The sequence below is a fragment of the Pangasianodon hypophthalmus genome, chromosome 4, assembly GCF_027358585.1.
Source record: "Pangasianodon hypophthalmus isolate fPanHyp1 chromosome 4, fPanHyp1.pri, whole genome shotgun sequence".
NCBI classification, from domain to species: Eukaryota; Metazoa; Chordata; class Actinopteri; order Siluriformes; family Pangasiidae; genus Pangasianodon; species Pangasianodon hypophthalmus.
In genome coordinates, this window is record NC_069713.1 from 18,695,457 (window position 1) to 18,712,228 (window position 16,772).

A 16,772-nucleotide genomic window follows, 5' to 3' on the forward strand; every position below is an offset into this window, starting at 1 on the left:
TGTATACCACATACAGACAGCAGCTGATTGTGGCAATCATATGGCAGTCCATACCTCACCTTAGCCCACACTAATTAAGGGGGAAAATATTTATGAGTAATATTTCTTACCAGTGATTAAATTTCTGAAAACTGTACGTTACTGATTAAATGGGGTTGTGGTGGGAATTTTTTACTTACTTTGAAAAAAAACTTGCCTCACTGCACTCAGATGAGACAGAAAAATACAGATTCATTTTTCACCAGAGACGAAACTGTGGGTAAACTGAGGTGAGAATGATGTTATACTGGTTTTTACTACCCTTTATCTATCTATATTCTATATTTACACTTAGAAAACACACATCTTGTAGAAGTGCTGTATTTGTATTCTTAGTAACAGTCTAGCGTTAGCTACCATTGCTCAAGTAGAGTCAGTGTTGTCCAAATTGTCTGCTACAATTAATTTATAAATAGTTTACTTTTACTGTGATATTTGTCATATATATTTATTGCTGTAAGTTGGTGCTACTTTAAAAATGTTTGTTGTTGAAAGTATTTCTATCAGATTGGCATCATACACTCGATGGATAACTCTCTTAATAGGTTTTTGCCTGTCAACATAAGTGAAGACCTGCGCCATTTACAGCTTTTATGATCGTATCTCTTTGAGTTTGTACAATCCAACAATAATCAGATTGTTTCTTAGGCAGTGTGTTTTCAGTGTAATGATGCAAAGTGGAGTGATGCAACAATTACTTGATCAAATGCAATTTATAAAAGAATGACATTATTTTTGTACTGCTATTATTAATGGTTTGAGACTGTGAATTGGAGAAAACAGATGACTGCTAATGAATTCAAGATCATCACAAAGCGCAACAACGAAGACCATCGACATGGAGGAAAAAAGTCACGTTAGATGGCCAGCTGATGGGTAGGTAAAAGTGTGCTGCACGTAGACTGTGTGTGACCAGTTTTAGTTTTATTTTAAGAGATGTTCACATTGTACCAAGTACATTTTTTTGCATGTTCACTTGATTAATCGCACATCACTGAGTCCTTTCCTTATTATCCTGAAACAGACACAGAAGCACTTATCTCTTTTTACCAGTGGCTGAAAAAAGGAATTTCCGCCTGTTTTGGGGATGCCCGTGTTCAGTGTTGAATTTATTTGTGATGTCACACTCCACAGTTGTGGTTAATGGCTCGTAAGAAAGCAGACACTCTGGGCTTTAAGAATTTGCAGTGTTTCACAAGAATTTATTTATTTATTTAAACCCATCCTACTATGTTTAAATGTTATAATTTTATTGTGTCAGTTGTGTATGGTGTTTTACTATCAAAAAAGCTTTAGTTGTGCTGTCTGTTTTATCTCTGTACCAATGTTATTGTGGAGAAGTGTGAATTGTTTGCCCAGCGGGGCCTCACGCCCCTCCCTTTTCCATCGCCCTGCTCACCAGCAGCTAAACACAGAGTCACGATACTCTATGCACAGAAACCCAACAGGGTCCTGACTATTCTTATAACAGCCTTGCTGCGATAAAATAATTCATTTGTTCATACTGATGGAAAATGTCCAATAAGTCAATTTCCATTCCGCCGGTGGAATGGAATGCCAGTGTACTGCGTGAACGGGTTAAACCAGATTTATGGTTTTTGAATGTATGTATTGCTTTCAAATTTATGAATCACTGAATAGATAAAGTAAAGTAAATGTGTGTGCAGGTAATTGAGTCTTACATTATTTAAATGATATAAGGAGTGTCTACAGACCTATATGTTTATAAATCTTATACATGACCTGTATTTTATCCATACTATTTAAAATATTGTTGTATTCATATTGACTTGGATAATTCTTGTCAAATATTCAATAAAAATGCGTTACATACACAACTGTTTTTTAAATATGTTTATGCGTTTGTGTACAGAGCACAACTGTCTTAGGTACTTAAATTTTCCATTTCCTGCCAGAAATATGCTCCACTCATCTTAGAAGCTCAGTAACCATGTAATTAATGCTGGTAGGGTTTGCCTGTCAACAATTATCAGTGCCTGGTAACACTGGGCACAAGATGGGAAAATTCTTCCTGGATGGGTAGCCAGTCCATGACAGGGCACCATTCACACACTCACTGTCATCTAGGTGCAATTTAGCATAACCAGTCCACCTACCTGCATGTTTTTGGACAGTGAAAGGAAACCAGAGAACCCAGATGAAACCTGCATTAACATGGGGAGAACATGCAGAATTCCACACAGACAGTACACTGAGCTCAGGATCAAACCCATGACCCTGGAGCTGTAATGCAGCAACACTAACCACTATACCAGGTAACAGTTTACCTGATTATATCACCACTATCCAATAAGTCTATTTAAAAATGAAAATCTCACAAAAATAAGAAAATAAAATTAAAAACGTATCACACATTGTAACTTGTATCTATAGGACATTTTGTTTCTGTTGTTTAATTCTTATTGTGGTTAGGTGCTCATTAAATTATAGAATAGAAAACATTTATAATTTCACTGGCTTTTGGTATGCCAGCCATTGGTGGCCACATACGGGCCAGATCTCAGTTGTATAGACATGCCAACTTTTTTTTTAACATGGCTCACTTCTGGTATAGATGTGGTGGCTGTGTTGTGGCATCGCTCTGTCTGTGCAGATATGAACCATAAACAGTTTTCTGATTTGGCTGACTTCTGGTAGAGCTGTGTTACAGCATTGCTTTGGCTGGTCAGATGTGAGCCTGATTTGGCCTGTCATTCACTCCCACTGGTGTACCGAGGACAGCTGCTTATGTGGACCACAACTAGGGCAAAGCAAAATTGTTGATTGGATTGATACTTGCTTTCATGTTTTGTTTTCCACCTCTGACCAGGGACACAAAGTTGCCAGGTATGCATGACAAAAATCAGAAGCAGCCCAATACCAAAACACAAAATTTGTCCATTCCAAAGATATACAGTGCTTTTAAAGTCGGTCATGACTACTTTTTCTTAAGGTATATTAGTATTTCAAAATAATATCATACATTTTAACAGTATTACAGAAGCAGTAGTACACAGTTACCAATCAACTAAAATGACCTATATTGCCATGGTGGCATTGTGGTGCTGCCTCACAGCTCCAGGGTGAATTCAGAGATCCCAGTCCTGAGCTTGGGTTACTGACGCTGCATATTTTTGTGGCTCTCCTCTGGGTTCTCCAGTTTCCTTTCCTCCTCCCAAAAACATGCCATGGTCAAGACTAGTCCAACCGCGTGAAACAGACGGAACTGGCAACCCTGCGTGCCCTCCCCACCCACTAATCATGAGGACAGCATAAACACCGACCTAATAACTGCTCTGTAGCTCTCCGCGCTCCAGGGTTGGACAATGTGGGCCATGACAAAGTAGTACCTACACCACTAACGTAATGTGAAACATAAATATCAATATTTTAAATTCCTTGTGTTCTATCGTCTTTTTCAAAAGTGTAGATGTGAAAACGAAATGCAAAGTCACAGCAAGGCTCGGTGTAATCGAAGAAAAAAAATACATTGTTTGACGCATGCGTTGTTATTGTATTCATCCGCGGCAATCTACTGTCTCAAAAACAGCGCTGCTAGTTGAACTGTCCAGCTTTGGCATTAAAGATCACCGTTTATAAGCGACATTTAATCACATTGCAGTCTCTGCCACTGAGCTGCGATGAAGTTCCAGTATAAAGAGGAGCATCCGTTTGAGAAGAGGCGGTCAGAGGGAGAGAAAATCAGGAAGAAATATCCGGACAGGGTTCCTGTAAGTAGCTCTAACAGCCAAGCTTGTTAACAGCTGGTTTGTTCTGGCTGATGGAAACTAGAGCGTGTCATCTTCGGATTAAAAACATATCCATCGCGTTCTGTTTTAGTTGCTTAAGGATAAGTAGATAAGTGTGAAATGTGTTGATCAAACCCAGGATTGCGTCAGTCACCGCTGAACAGCGAGCTAAGGACACGACGAGTTAGCATCCAGCTAGCACCTTCATGTTCTGCGACATCAAACAGGACTTTTATCAGTCAGTATTGAGAATACCTGATAGCAATATTTTTCAGTTTGCTAATTAGCTAATAAATTATATGATAAAAATACTGTTCGTCCATGGGGGACATTTCTGGGGGGAAATATAAAACGTTGATGTGTGTTAGCTGAAGCTGGATCTTTGTGTTTTGTAAGGTTATTCTGTGTAACCTATAGGCACAATAGCTAGGTGGCTAGCTAAGCTAACTGATGTGCTAATGCTTTTGTCTTTCTAATCGATATACACAAAGCTAAGCTAGTAACAGTGATGTATGTATTTACAGGTTGTTTACATAAGTTAACTGCTACATATAGTATAGTAAAGTGTATATATAAGGATAAGCAATAGGTTTATATATGTTAAGCTAATCTCTTCCAGCAGAGAGTATAGTTTCTGTTTCTAGTTCCCTCACAGCAGAGGAAAGCTTTAAATGTTAGGTCTATTCACATATACAAAGCTGTTTGTTAAAGAACAGGTGAGTTTCAGCCTCTGTTCTTTATTACTGACAGGGGATAGGGATATAAACTCTTTATTAAGAGATGTATCCAGAATGACAAAAGGTTCCAGTTAAAAAAAAAAAAGTGGAAGTAGTCAGGTGAATATGAAAGAATAAAGGAGGACACTTTCTGTGTGTATATGTTGAAATGGCCGGGATCAGTGCACATAAACCCAGGAATGAACAAGACACCCAAAACCTTGTGCAAGCCTAGAACTGCACACTAGGAGTGTTACGGTTTGAAATTTTCAGGCTATATGATAAGCTAGTCCAAAAATATCACAGTGTTTACGGACCATTTGAAAACACACAAGCCAGTGGTAAAAGTTAGGTGAAAAAAATCCAGAAATCCTTGTATAAACTTCTCTTTATTCATCCTTGGGTATATAACAATAAACTGAAAGATCAAATCCCTGAATTGTTCTTCTTTCTTAAAGACATTTTTGATAATGACTGTTGCATAAAATCTCTTACATGTCAGCATTTTTATCATGTCATCATTGTAAGCTGAAAGAAAGAGGGGCTGTGAGCACGCTGAGCCAAAAGAAGAAGAAAACAAAAACCCTAACTACCACGAACACTGCAAAAAATAAAGAGCTGTTTTGTTTAATTATGGTCAACAATGTCGTTTGATTAGACATTGTGTATGATAAAGTTATGAACATGCTAGGAGTAGCAGTATAACTGAAACGTGTTTTCAACAGCCAAAGGGCTTTCAGTGCCGTCCGCATCCCCTGCATGGAGAAACAGAGGTTACTGTAGTATAATAGAGTGGCATGAGAACAACTGGAGTAAGGAACTTGACTGGGTTACAGTATGAAGGGGTAGATGGTAATAAATGAATAGATTGAAAAGTCAGCAATGAACAAGTAACTGTCCGATCATTCCCCTCTACTAACTGTGAAATTGTGGCACTGTAACAACCCCAGACGAGATACACGTTAACGTTATCTCTCTCTCTCACAGATTTTCGTTGCGCCTTTCTTCATCTTTCTGTTGCAGAATAGGAAAGCCTATAATGTTAAATTATTTCATTAATAAACATTGGTTTATTCACTTTAAACACTGTTTATTAATGAAAATGTTAGATTGTACTTTTCTGACAAGAGTTAGGGCTACAGTGTGCTAAGGAATGTACATTCACTTCAGTTTCAAAAATCAAGGGGAAAAGTCATGTGATGATGATGTGTGCTTTGTTTTTCTGTAGTTTTGACATGCCTGGGATTGCACATAAACCCAGGAATGAATAAGACCCTGAAAACCTTGTGCAAGGGTGTAGACTGGACCCAGTCACATAGAAATATATATTTGTACTACAATATGAAGGACCATCAGTTACTTTAAACTGTAACTAAAGTGCTTGTACTGAGGGCGGAAATGACCTTGTATTCTTTCACCAAGGCTTCCCAACACCCCGCTGAACTTCTGTGACTGTTTCAGTGCTGGATCAATATATCACATGTAAAGGTTTCTGCTTTTTGTTTTTGCACTAGGTAATTGTTGAAAAAGCTCCCAAAGCCAGAATAGGAGACCTGGATAAGAAGAAATATCTGGTCCCCTCGGATCTCACAGGTGAGCAATGCAATGCAATAACACAGCCAAAAAGAAAAATGTAAATCCCAAATATAATCTATAACTTATTGCCTGTTAAGTAGTTAATGAATGTCTGTTAGTAGAGGTTTTTCCTCTTTAATATGCATGTATAATTTATACCGAGAGAATCCTTACACTGTTGGCAAATGGAAATCTGAGACCTTGGCTGTAATTCATGCAGACTCATATGATTAGTGAAGGCATTATTCAGCTCCTGACACTGCCACAAAATAATGAGTCCCTCGTTAGCCAGACCGAATCGATTCTACAAGCCGGCGCTGAAGTGAAACGAGTGAATATATCGGTATTCTGTTCACATGCTTTGTGTTACTCTGGGTAGAGTCACTATCTGACATTATCTGTCATTTCTATGTTTTGCTGCAGTTGGCCAGTTCTATTTTCTCATCCGAAAACGAATCCACCTAAGGGCTGAAGATGCTCTATTCTTCTTCGTAAACAATGTCATTCCTCCTACCTCCGCAACTATGGGCCTGTTATACCAGGTATGTCACATCTGAAATGTTGCTTTTCAGTCTTTTATGTTCTACATTGTTGTATGCAGTTTCTCATTCTCTCCTTTACCCCCTAGTCTCTTCATATATTGCTTTTCTTTACTTGAATAATAATAATAATAGTAATATACTTTCTCTCCTTTTTTAGGAGCATCATGAAGAGGATTTTTTTCTCTACATTGCCTACAGTGATGAAAGTGTGTATGGAGAATAGAACCAAAGGGAAAAATAACTTCCCACCTCCTTTTCCTTCCTTTTACAAGAGTATATAAACCCATATCGGCAGCCTAGAGTTCAGAGCTTCTGACATCAAATGCACTTTTACTTTTTTCTTTATTTCCATTAATGTTTTTCCGTCATTCTGGAGTTTGCTGGAGTTTTGGTATTTGGTAGATGAAGGTCATTTTTCATTATACGTTCATTTTTTCAACATTTGTTTTATAACTGGCCCCAAGCTGATGCAGATTTTTTTCACCACTTGACAGCAGTAGACTATCGGATGGAGCTTAAATGATAAAATCAGTTTGCGTAGATTTTGAAATTGACCTTTGTTTCACTACAACTAGTGAATTGTTCTCCCAGAGCTTAGACTATATATTTTGGGTGCTGCTGATGGGCCATTTGTAAAAACCACACTAAAAGCGAACTGTCTTTCTCCAGTTATGTTTCAAAATATTCTTTCAATATGAATATTTAATGAGAGTTATTGTACCTGCATAATGCTAGGTAATTTGATTTGAGATTATATATCTTAGCTGATTTATTTAGCAGTTTTATTCTTTTTTTTTTGTTTTTTTTTTGTTTGTTGAACTCGGTATTCAGCTGCATTTCTGATACCCTTAACTTGAGGTGACAATATAAACTAAACCTAGATGAACTATCAGTGTCTGTTTGTCCTGTTTGTTACGGTAGACTTGGGTTATTTGATTCCCAGTCAATAATAATTAAAGTAGGGGAACAACTTCACATTAGTTTCACTCTTAAATACGTCAGAAATCGGAGCAATGTATAATGTATATTAATTTGTTCATATTCAGTAGCCGCTTTAACTTGCGCAGGGATGTGGTGGGTCCTGAGCATATCTCGGGAACATGGGAGGCGAGAATACATCACTGGGCACCATGGACACGAATTTACGCACTCATTCACACTTAGGGATAAAAACAGGTGGATGTGTTTGGGAGGTAGGAGGAAACTCACATGGACAAGCTGAGAATATGTGAAGCCTCACACAGACAGGATTAAACCGGGGACCCTGGAGATGGCAACATTATCCGTTACACCACCATGTCAGTCTATAAAGTATACTAAATGATAAAGTAGTGGCTCAGTGGTTAAGGTTCTGTAAAATAGTGATTGGAAGACTGAAATCCCAGGACTCAGGAGCCACTGTTAGGCTTTTGAACAAAGTTATTGATCCTCAACTACACAGTTATATGAATAATGCTTTGGATGAATGTATCTGCAAATGAGTAGGTTTAGTGTGCATCAGAAAATCTCTGATTCTCAAATACTAGACAAAAAGGATTTAGAAGATAGGATGGGTAATTTGACATAATTCTGTTCTGCACTTCAAATTGTTTTTGACTAATGGGTTCATTTGACTGTAGTTTCAGGTGAAATTAACTCTACAGTCTTAAGACATTGAGCTTTGGGCCACTGAATAATTATTTTAGCTTGCAGTTGATTCTCTTTATGAATACACTTAAATATTCAAACACTTGTATGCATGTTCAAATAGGTTGATAAATACACTGCTGAATTTAAATACACATCAATGCTGAGAACTGGTACACTATATACTACATCACCTTTGAGATGAACTGGAACACAGACTGCACCCCAGACCTTCTCACACAACATCAGTACCTGCCTCACTAATGCTCTTGAGGCTGAATGAAAAACTCCCCACAGCCATGCTCCAAAATGTAGTGCAAAGCCTTCACAGAAGAGTGGAGCTTATTATAACATTAAAAAGAGGAGACTAAATATGAAATAGGATGTTCAAAAAGCACATATGGGTGTGATGGTTAGATGTCCACAACCTTTTGGCCATGTAGTGTATAATCCTGTGCTAGACACAGATATATTAAGATGACATATTGATTAGTATGAGCTTTTCTACCTGGCTTATGTGTACTTAATAAATTTGGCATTACTTTTCCCTGTACTAACTTACACCACTGTTACTGAACATCTGCATTAATATTCCAAGTACATGGTAACGTTGTACTGTTTTCAGTTAGGCTGCCGTCATAAAAATACAACACACATCTGATTATATTTGTATGAAAGCTGTTAACAAGGGCCTCACGATAAAGACTACAAAACCCAACAACCCCATTCCAATTTCCGGTGTGTAGTTCCTCGTAAAGGGAAAATAAAAGTCTCCAATATAAATACTATGAAATACCATGGAAACGCGACGCTATCTTGAATATCCGTCGTGCTGTAATTAGCTGGCATAACGTTCAAAAAGTCAGAGTTTTAGTTTCTCAAGTAAACCTGAACTTCTGAATTACTGGACATATTTGAGCAATGCCTCAGAAAGCAGTCAAAGTGGTGGCTGAACTTCACGTTAAAGCGGTAAGCGGCATTTAGCCTTATTCTCTGCTCTCTAACTAAACACAACTGAAGACTTATACAGTTAGTTTTATGTTTTATATCGTTATTTGCACTACATGGTGCATCTCTGAAAAGGTTCATGTGTAACATTTCTTAAAGGAACAAAAAATAAATACTAACAAACAACAAATAGACTTTTTAACAGAAATTAAAATACTGTAGGTAGGGCTGTGACAATGGCTCAATCCCATATGGCTTTGTACCCCCTATGTAAGTGCACTAGGCTACATAAGGTATGAAACCCTGGCTTACACACCCTTGCTAGTGTGCTACATTTATGCTGTAGAACCATTTGTCTTGCAGCCTGTAGTCAGTGTTTTTTAGGCCACAGGTTCCCAACCCTGGTCCTGCAGTACCCCCTGTTGTACACATCTTAGTGATTTCTCTGCACTGACAGGTGTGTTTTAGTGATTTCTCTGCTCTAACAGGTGTGTTTTAGTGATTTCTCTGCTCTAACAGGTGTGTTTTAGAGATTTCCCTGCTCTAACAGGTATGTTTTAATGATTTCCTGCTCTAACAGGTGTGTTTTAGTGATTTCCCTGCTCTAACAGGTATGTTTTAATGATTTTCCTGCTCTAACAGGTGTGTTTTAGTGGTGTGAGAGCAGTGACAACACTAAAATGTACGGGATGGGGTTACTCCAGGACCGAGGTTGGGAACCTGTGTTTTAGATGTCTGCGTATGCTTGTGTTTGTAGGTGACCTGTCCTGGAGTGCACCTACCAGCCAAGGATGACATTTACCTCAGTGTGTGCCTGATGAACCAGTACAGAATGTCACAATGCCTACCAGCTGTATTCCCATTACGGTTTAAGAGGAAAATGACATTTGACAAGGTTTTATAGTTAAAGTGGACATTTGCACTATTATTAAGGCATTAGGCTTGTTTTTAAAGCTGCCTATACCTTTGATCTGCTTCACTTTCTTTGCAGATATTCAAGTATGCCAGTGATCCTGCAGATGTTGCTGAAATGTTGCAAGGTACACAACAAGCGCTTTCATTTTCTGTATTTTCTATAGCAGTAGATTCACAAAATGAGCTATTTTTTAAAAAAAAAAAATCTATTATTAATACCCATTGCAAAAAACAACAGCAATGCTTATGTAAGAATGTGTATGAGTAGTCCTAATGCATCAGGCGCTGTTTTCTCTACTGCAGGTGAAACTGTTAAAGTTGAGCTTATACAGCTGATTCCCCCAGGTAAACTCTGACGCTTTATGCCACTTGATACATAATATTACTTTCAGGAACAAAAAATAATGGTAATTGAGAGCACTGAAAGTATAGCCAGTAACAGTGTGGATCATTTCTCCTTGCTTGCAGTTGGGGAAGTGTTGGCCGTATATGAGAACGATGCTAGAAGTTTTCTTTTCCCAGAGCCTAAGCTGGTGCCTTCTTTTTCTGGGAGAGACCATGAAGTGCTAATGACAAGAGACCCCACTTTCCCTGTAAGCTACATACTAACTGGAACTGCACTCCCATAATTTAGATACAGCAGCATAAACATGAAGTTGCAGGGGAAAATTAGTTGGTTCTCTGCATTAGGTGCTCTGATATTCGTCCAAGTCAAACACAATCACACATACATTTGTCTTACTACGCTTGTGAGGACCTACCATTGACTTTTAACTATTAATGCAGCAAATTAATGCCATATGTCATCTTCAGTAACCACTTTATCATGGTCAGGGTCACAGGGTCCAGAGCCTATCCCAGGAAGTGAATTATTAATGTGTAATCATAAAGTACAGTTATTTGTGTGTTATTAGTTTAGAAAGAATGCATTTAATATTATAACGTGGATAAAAATTAAAATGAACCCGCAGTATGTGTAATAAGGGCTTTCCTGGCTCTTCCCTCATAGGGTATTTCTCCAAGGTTAGAGTTCTCCACCAGGACGAAAATCAGCGAGTGCTCTGAGAGGGATCTTTTCCAGAGTGTCCCTGTGGTATAGTTATGCCCTTGTGCAATGTGCATGATCTCTAATAGCATCAACCATGTTAATGTGAAACAGCACATATTACATAAATAATTTCTACTGCCACTGTCTCCTCATTAATTACCAGAGAGTAATAACAAGGAAAAGAACAAAGTCGTCCAGACATCAGGGCTGCTTCTCTGCACCAAGAGGCCTCAGGAACACAGAGATGCTGAGGTCCCGTTCCCTCTCTCCGTTCAGGAGCTCCGGTTCAAGCCGGAACAACTCTGAAACTGTAAATAGTCATGTAAGTCTTGCATGCTCATATTACACAAACAGTTTCTTCTTAATTCCAGGTAAATTAACTATTAAAATAATGTAATTTTACTGTTATGCACTTGTATATTTTTGCACTCGTTTGTTGTAAAGAGTAGTGTCCAGCAGGGGGCACAAAGTTCATTGCAGCTGATAGATTAGGGAACTAGTGTACATATCCAGAATAAACAACAATTTAAAAAAAAAAAAAAAAAAAAAAATTACTATTAAATGATCAATTTATATGCTGATATTCTGTCGTTTTTATATATCCCTGAGTCATGGGCATTCATCCCATTTTTTTTTATCTGACTCTAACAGAAACAGCAGACTAAATAGCCTAATTACCTTGTCTCTCAAAATCTCCAGGGGAATCAGCTATAAAAAAAAAAAAAAGATTAAAAAAGATTAATTTGAGGTTCATTAATTAAGGTTGTAACTCTTGTAACCTGGTCACATTACAGCAAATCAAAGGTAAATAAATAAGCCATTTTGTATATTTTTGGTACTATTGTTGATATTTATATTTTAATTGCTTTATTGTCAAGTATACAGTGGAACAAAATACACTGGCCTTGGCACAATGTTATAGAAAAGTGACAGTGCGAAACAAGATTATCACTGAACAACATGTAGTGCAAATAAGGAAAAGTTACAGTACAAATCGACAACAAGATACAAGACAAGAAATACATGATGTACAAGTGGACCCAGTACAATAAGTACAAAACAGTAACATAGCATAAATAAGGACTGCAGGCAGGACAGTGTGGAACATACAGTACATCCGGTAAAACAGCAACACAGTGACTGGAATGGTGCGTGATGAGTAAAGTCTTATCACCACAACTGACATAATTGTCCAAATTTAACATTCCCTGAGTGTTAGGAGTAAAGTGTCTCTTGTGCTGCCCTAACCACAATGTACTCAGCCAGCAAAGACATGTTTGGTGTCCAAAGTTAGAGCTATGTGGCTAACTTTAGCACTGTGCAGACTGCATGTATGAATCATCACATTGCCTCAGCAACATGCTTTGTGTCTGAATAGCAGAATGAGTGCTGGGTGGGATAAATAGGCTAGCAGTGCTGTGCCCTTCCTCTCTTTCAAGGTAAAAATACATAAAAAAAAATAAGGGTCAGTTTCTGTCAGTCACAACCAAGAACAAAAGCACCACCAGGGGTTGGGATAGGGCTGATTTGTTTCTAGTCCGACTGTAGATTCACACAACACAGTGGCAATTGTGTCAAGTGATTACATTTGGTGAAACTTGGCCTAGATTTTAAGACTGCATCACTGGCAGATCCATAATATGCCTTCAGCAGTGATTGAGAAGGTGTGTGTGAAATACAGTAGCAGGTGTAGTAAACATTGATCACTGCTTTCTCATAGTGCCTTGGAGAAAGTGCGTAGACTAAGCAAACATAGTACTATCAAAGTACAAATTGCACAAAAGGACAAATGACAGAACTGTATGTTTTTTGTGGTCTAAATGAAACAGCTAAGAAATGGCAATTAAAAAAATAAGCTGTCAGCAGTGGTGCTGCCTCTCTGTCATTCAGTGATGTGTTCAGTGTATGTGTAATAGTTTTATGCCTATGATGAGACCCTGTGCTGTAAGGCTTAACCTTAATGGCTTCATAATAGTAATAATGAGGTACTTATATAGGTATTTGTTAGGTAGTGATTTGCAATTTTTTACAATCTATCTGATGTACTTTTGTTCATTTTCATAGATAAAACTGTCAGAAACCACATTTGAGATTACTTAACAACTCAACAGTGTTTTTGAGGTGATTTAGACATGCAGTTTGTACAATGACAACCAGCAGCTATACAGATTTGCTTACTACATTAGCCTCGTGGCTCCAAATTGTGGACACCAGACTTGTCTTCTTGACAGGTTTGCAGTTAACTTTAATATACTGGGTAACATTTGCCATCTCTGTTTACCTGGTGGAATCCCTTGTAGGCAAGTCCTGACACATTAATGAACCTTCTGTCTGTTTATTATTTCAGGTCCCTGATGATAACTCCTCAGACACAGATGATCTCCTTGACAACACAGAGGAACCATCCCAGTGTAATCCTCTTTTGGGATATGAGGGATCTCCCAGCTCAGTTGCACTGAGTCGCTCCAAAATGGCGTGCCCGAAGCTGAACAGGTTTGAGTAAATGTGTGTGTTTTTATGTGCTTGCATGTCATTGTCTCGTCCTTTTCATTAATGGCTACTTTTCCTCTAGCTATATATTTCATGACACTCCTGTTGCTCCCATCAAGAACAGGAATCTGAGGCTACAGTTGGCACAGGCTTACCAAAACTGAAAAGTTGAAGCTTGGAAAAACATCACCTGGTCTTTCTTCAGTCTTCAGTTTCAGTGAATCTGTGCCCATTGCAGCATCTGTTCCATTCCTGGAGTGGAAAATTTGGGTTTGAATTCAAAAGATGAATATGAGATGATAGATCAGAATTTCAGCTGTCAAAACATCGGTCAAGCATGGTGGAGGTAGTGTCATGGCTTGGGCTTGCATGGCTGCTTCTGAAACGGGCTCACTAATCTTTAGTGACGATGTAACTCAGGATGGTAGCAGCAGAATTAATTCAGAAGTCTACAGAAAAATTCTGTCTGCCAATTTACAGAGAAATGCATCCAAACTAATTGGGAAGAACTTCATCATGCAGCAAGACAATGACATAAAACACACTGCCAACAGAACAAAGGACTTCAGGGGAAAAAACTGGAAGTGGAATGCAACCAAATATTAAGTGTTATTTACTTTAATTTACTTTAAGACTATCTGTTCCAATACTTTTGCTCACATAAAAATTGGGTTGTCTTCCACCAGGTGCAATATTCTAAGTTGTTTAACTTGTCTAGATGTAAATATCAGGAAATGAAAGCTGAAATTCCGATCTATTGTCTCATATTCATCTTTTTTTCATAAACCCATATGTCTTCATTGTATAGCAAAAACAATAGAATTGGCCCTGACGTTCCAATACTTTCGGAGGGGACTGTATAAACAGTTGTCCCCACATTCTCTGACTTTCTTCTGAGTCTGAATTAATGCCTCAGTCCTGAGAGCTAAACCATATCAATGATGATGCATTTTTCTTTGTTAAATAACAACACGTTTTTAAATCTATTTATTATTAGGCTTAGATTATGTGGAGCTTCTGCCGTAAAATCCCTGTGATTTAACTGTATCTATAAAAATAGTAATGTATTAGAAAGAGTGCATTAATCTAAATATTTGTCTTGCAGCCATAAATATGTTAAACATTGCACATTTTATTTCAACAGTTCTTTCTTGTACTCGCCAAACTCGTGGGAAGAGGTTCAGGAACGAGTGCGCAGTCTCATCACCTCTCCCCGAGCCGTGCACAGACTGGCCTATGTGAGTAACACACATTTACACACACACAGATGCCATATCTGTGCCGTGTTACGTATTCCTTCCTCTCTGATTGCAGGGTGCAACGAAGTCTGAAAGAGACGAGGTGTTAGAGCGCAGGTCCATATCACAGCCCTCAACTTTCTGAGAGCAAGGGTAAAAATGCCTGTTTAATACTAAAATAGGTATATTTATAAACACCTTCACAAGAATGCCTCAGTATTAAAAGGAGTTTTGCATTATGTAATATTTTATATGTAATTATATTATAAATGAACTGAACACTTTATTAGGAACACTATACTGATACTGGGTAGGGCCTCCCTTTGCTCTCTAAACAGCCTCAATTCTGCATCATGCAATTCCTGCAGGTTTTTCAGGTGCACTTTCATCTGCAAGTCTCCCATTCTACCAAAAGGTGTTCTGTTGGATTCAGATCTGCTGACTGGGAAGGCCACTGAAGAACACTGAACTGTTCATGAAAGTTTGAGAGGACTTAAGCTTTGTGACATTGTGCATTATTGTGCTGGCAGTAGCATTAGAAGCGATGATTGATTAGTATTAACAGCCCAAAGTGTGCCGAGAAAACATTCCTCACACCACTATGCCACCTCCACCAGCCTGGACTGTTGACACAAGGCAGGTTGGGTCCATGGATTCATGCTGTTGGCACCAAATTCTTACCCTACCATCTGTGTGTCACAGCAGAAATCGAGATTCATCAGACCAGGCTACATTTTTCCAGTCTTCAACTGTCCAGTTTTGGAGAGCCTGCGCCCACTGCAGCCTCAGTTTTCTGTTCTTCGCTGACAGAAGTGGAACCCAACGTGGTCTTCTGCTGTTGTAGCCCATCTGCCTCAGTGTTTGACGTGTTGTGCATTCTGAGATGCTTTTCTGCTCACCACAGTTGTACAGAGTGCTTATCTGAGTTACTTTAGCCTTTCTGTCAGATCAAACTAGGCTGGCCATTCTCCATTGACCTCTCTCTTCAACAAGGCGTTTCTGTCCACGGAACTGCCGCTCAATGGATGTTTTTTCTTTAGTGCACCATTCTGAGTAAACTCTAGAGACTGTTGTGTGTGAAAAGCCCAGGACATCAGCTCAAATAGTAATACTCAAACCATACCATCTGGCAACAACAATCATGCCACGGTCAAAATCACTGAGATCACATTTTGTCCCCCATTCTAATGGTTGATGTGAACATTTCCCGAAGCTGCTGGCCCGTATCTGCATGATTTTATGCACACGACTGGCTGATTAAATAATTGCATGAATGAATAGGTATACAGGTGTTCCTAATAAAGTGCTCAATATAATATATAATATTATATAATATTATCATGGTCATTTAATTAAATCAGTTCAGGAAACTCTCTCTGAGTGAAATGTTCTGCTGCTTTTTAAGGTGGATGCGTGAAGCCTGGTTTTTCTCTCCTCTCTCTGAAGCAACCAAAGATCTTTAATTCATTTCAGCACTGATTTACTGTGAATTGCATCACATTTCATTCAGGGGATGTGCACTTGTGTGTATATGTGTGTACATTTATTTATTCTTAGATAACCTGAGAATAAATCATTAACATGTGTTTTACTACTCATTGTCTGTGATGGTTGTTTAATTTTGGTTGATTAATTAATTAATTAATTAATAAAAGTACAAGAACAAAAAAGAGGTCACTGAACTTGAGCTGATTTCCCAAAGTTACAGAACATGCTTAAAGTAATAAGATTTGTCCATTTAGTCACCCACCTCACCACTGTTTAATAATTTAATTCAATATACAATTGCTCACTGTTTAGTGATTTGATTATAGTGACTAAAACAAGCATTATAACTGATTTCTGTAGAATAACAAAACTATCAGTGTGTAAGACAGAGAAAGTGA

The 16,772-nt window shown here is 38.2% G+C and overlaps 2 protein-coding genes across 8 annotated transcripts; both read left to right on the forward strand.

Moving 5' to 3' along the window:
• Window positions 1-3,546: 3,546 nt before the first annotated feature.
• Window positions 3,547-7,507, forward strand: gabarapb (GABA(A) receptor-associated protein b). The gene is made up of 4 exons (XM_026937096.3): window positions 3,547-3,770; window positions 6,019-6,097; window positions 6,503-6,621; window positions 6,779-7,507. The coding sequence occupies exons 1-4, from the start codon at window positions 3,681-3,683 to the stop codon at window positions 6,842-6,844; spliced, it is 354 nt and encodes a 117-aa protein (XP_026792897.1). The 5' UTR covers window positions 3,547-3,680; the 3' UTR covers window positions 6,845-7,507.
• Window positions 7,508-7,696: 189 nt separating this feature from the next.
• Window positions 7,697-16,480, forward strand: spata6l (spermatogenesis associated 6-like). Of its 7 annotated transcripts, XM_053233029.1 has the most exons (12): window positions 9,632-9,652; window positions 9,776-9,806; window positions 9,953-10,090; window positions 10,187-10,235; window positions 10,414-10,455; window positions 10,579-10,703; window positions 11,120-11,203; window positions 11,322-11,480; window positions 13,506-13,651; window positions 14,793-14,886; window positions 14,963-15,039; window positions 16,292-16,480. In XM_053233029.1, the coding sequence occupies exons 3-11, from the start codon at window positions 10,013-10,015 to the stop codon at window positions 15,029-15,031; spliced, it is 846 nt and encodes a 281-aa protein (XP_053089004.1). In that variant the 5' UTR covers window positions 9,632-9,652; window positions 9,776-9,806; window positions 9,953-10,012; the 3' UTR covers window positions 15,032-15,039; window positions 16,292-16,480. The 7 variants fall into 7 exon arrangements, 6 of the variants coding, with proteins under 6 accessions (XP_026792533.2, XP_026792530.2, XP_026792528.2 ...); XM_026936732.3 differs by lacking the exon at window positions 9,776-9,806 and having other exon boundaries at window positions 7,697-9,652; XM_026936729.3 differs by lacking the exons at window positions 9,632-9,652; window positions 9,776-9,806 and adding an exon at window positions 7,697-9,216 and having other exon boundaries at window positions 14,963-15,068.
• The last annotated feature ends 292 nt before the right edge of the window (window positions 16,481-16,772 follow it).

What these genes read in the sequence shown, in the direction of transcription:
- gabarapb (XM_026937096.3), top strand. Translation starts at nt 3,681, where the DNA reads ATGAAGTTCCAGTATAAAGAGGAGCATCCGTTTGAGAAGAGGCGGTCA. An exon ending in GGTCCCCTCGGATCTCACAG is followed by an intron (nt 6,098 to 6,502) that starts GTGAGCAATGCA and finishes GTTTTGCTGCAG; the next exon opens with TTGGCCAGTTCTATTTTCTC. An exon ending in CTATGGGCCTGTTATACCAG is followed by an intron (nt 6,622 to 6,778) that starts GTATGTCACATC and finishes CTCCTTTTTTAG; the next exon opens with GAGCATCATGAAGAGGATTT.
- spata6l (XM_026936729.3), top strand. Translation starts at nt 9,169, where the DNA reads ATGCCTCAGAAAGCAGTCAAAGTGGTGGCTGAACTTCACGTTAAAGCG. An exon ending in GGAAAATGACATTTGACAAG is followed by an intron (nt 10,091 to 10,186) that starts GTTTTATAGTTA and finishes CTTTCTTTGCAG; the next exon opens with ATATTCAAGTATGCCAGTGA. An exon ending in CAAGAGACCCCACTTTCCCT is followed by an intron (nt 10,704 to 11,119) that starts GTAAGCTACATA and finishes CTTCCCTCATAG; the next exon opens with GGTATTTCTCCAAGGTTAGA.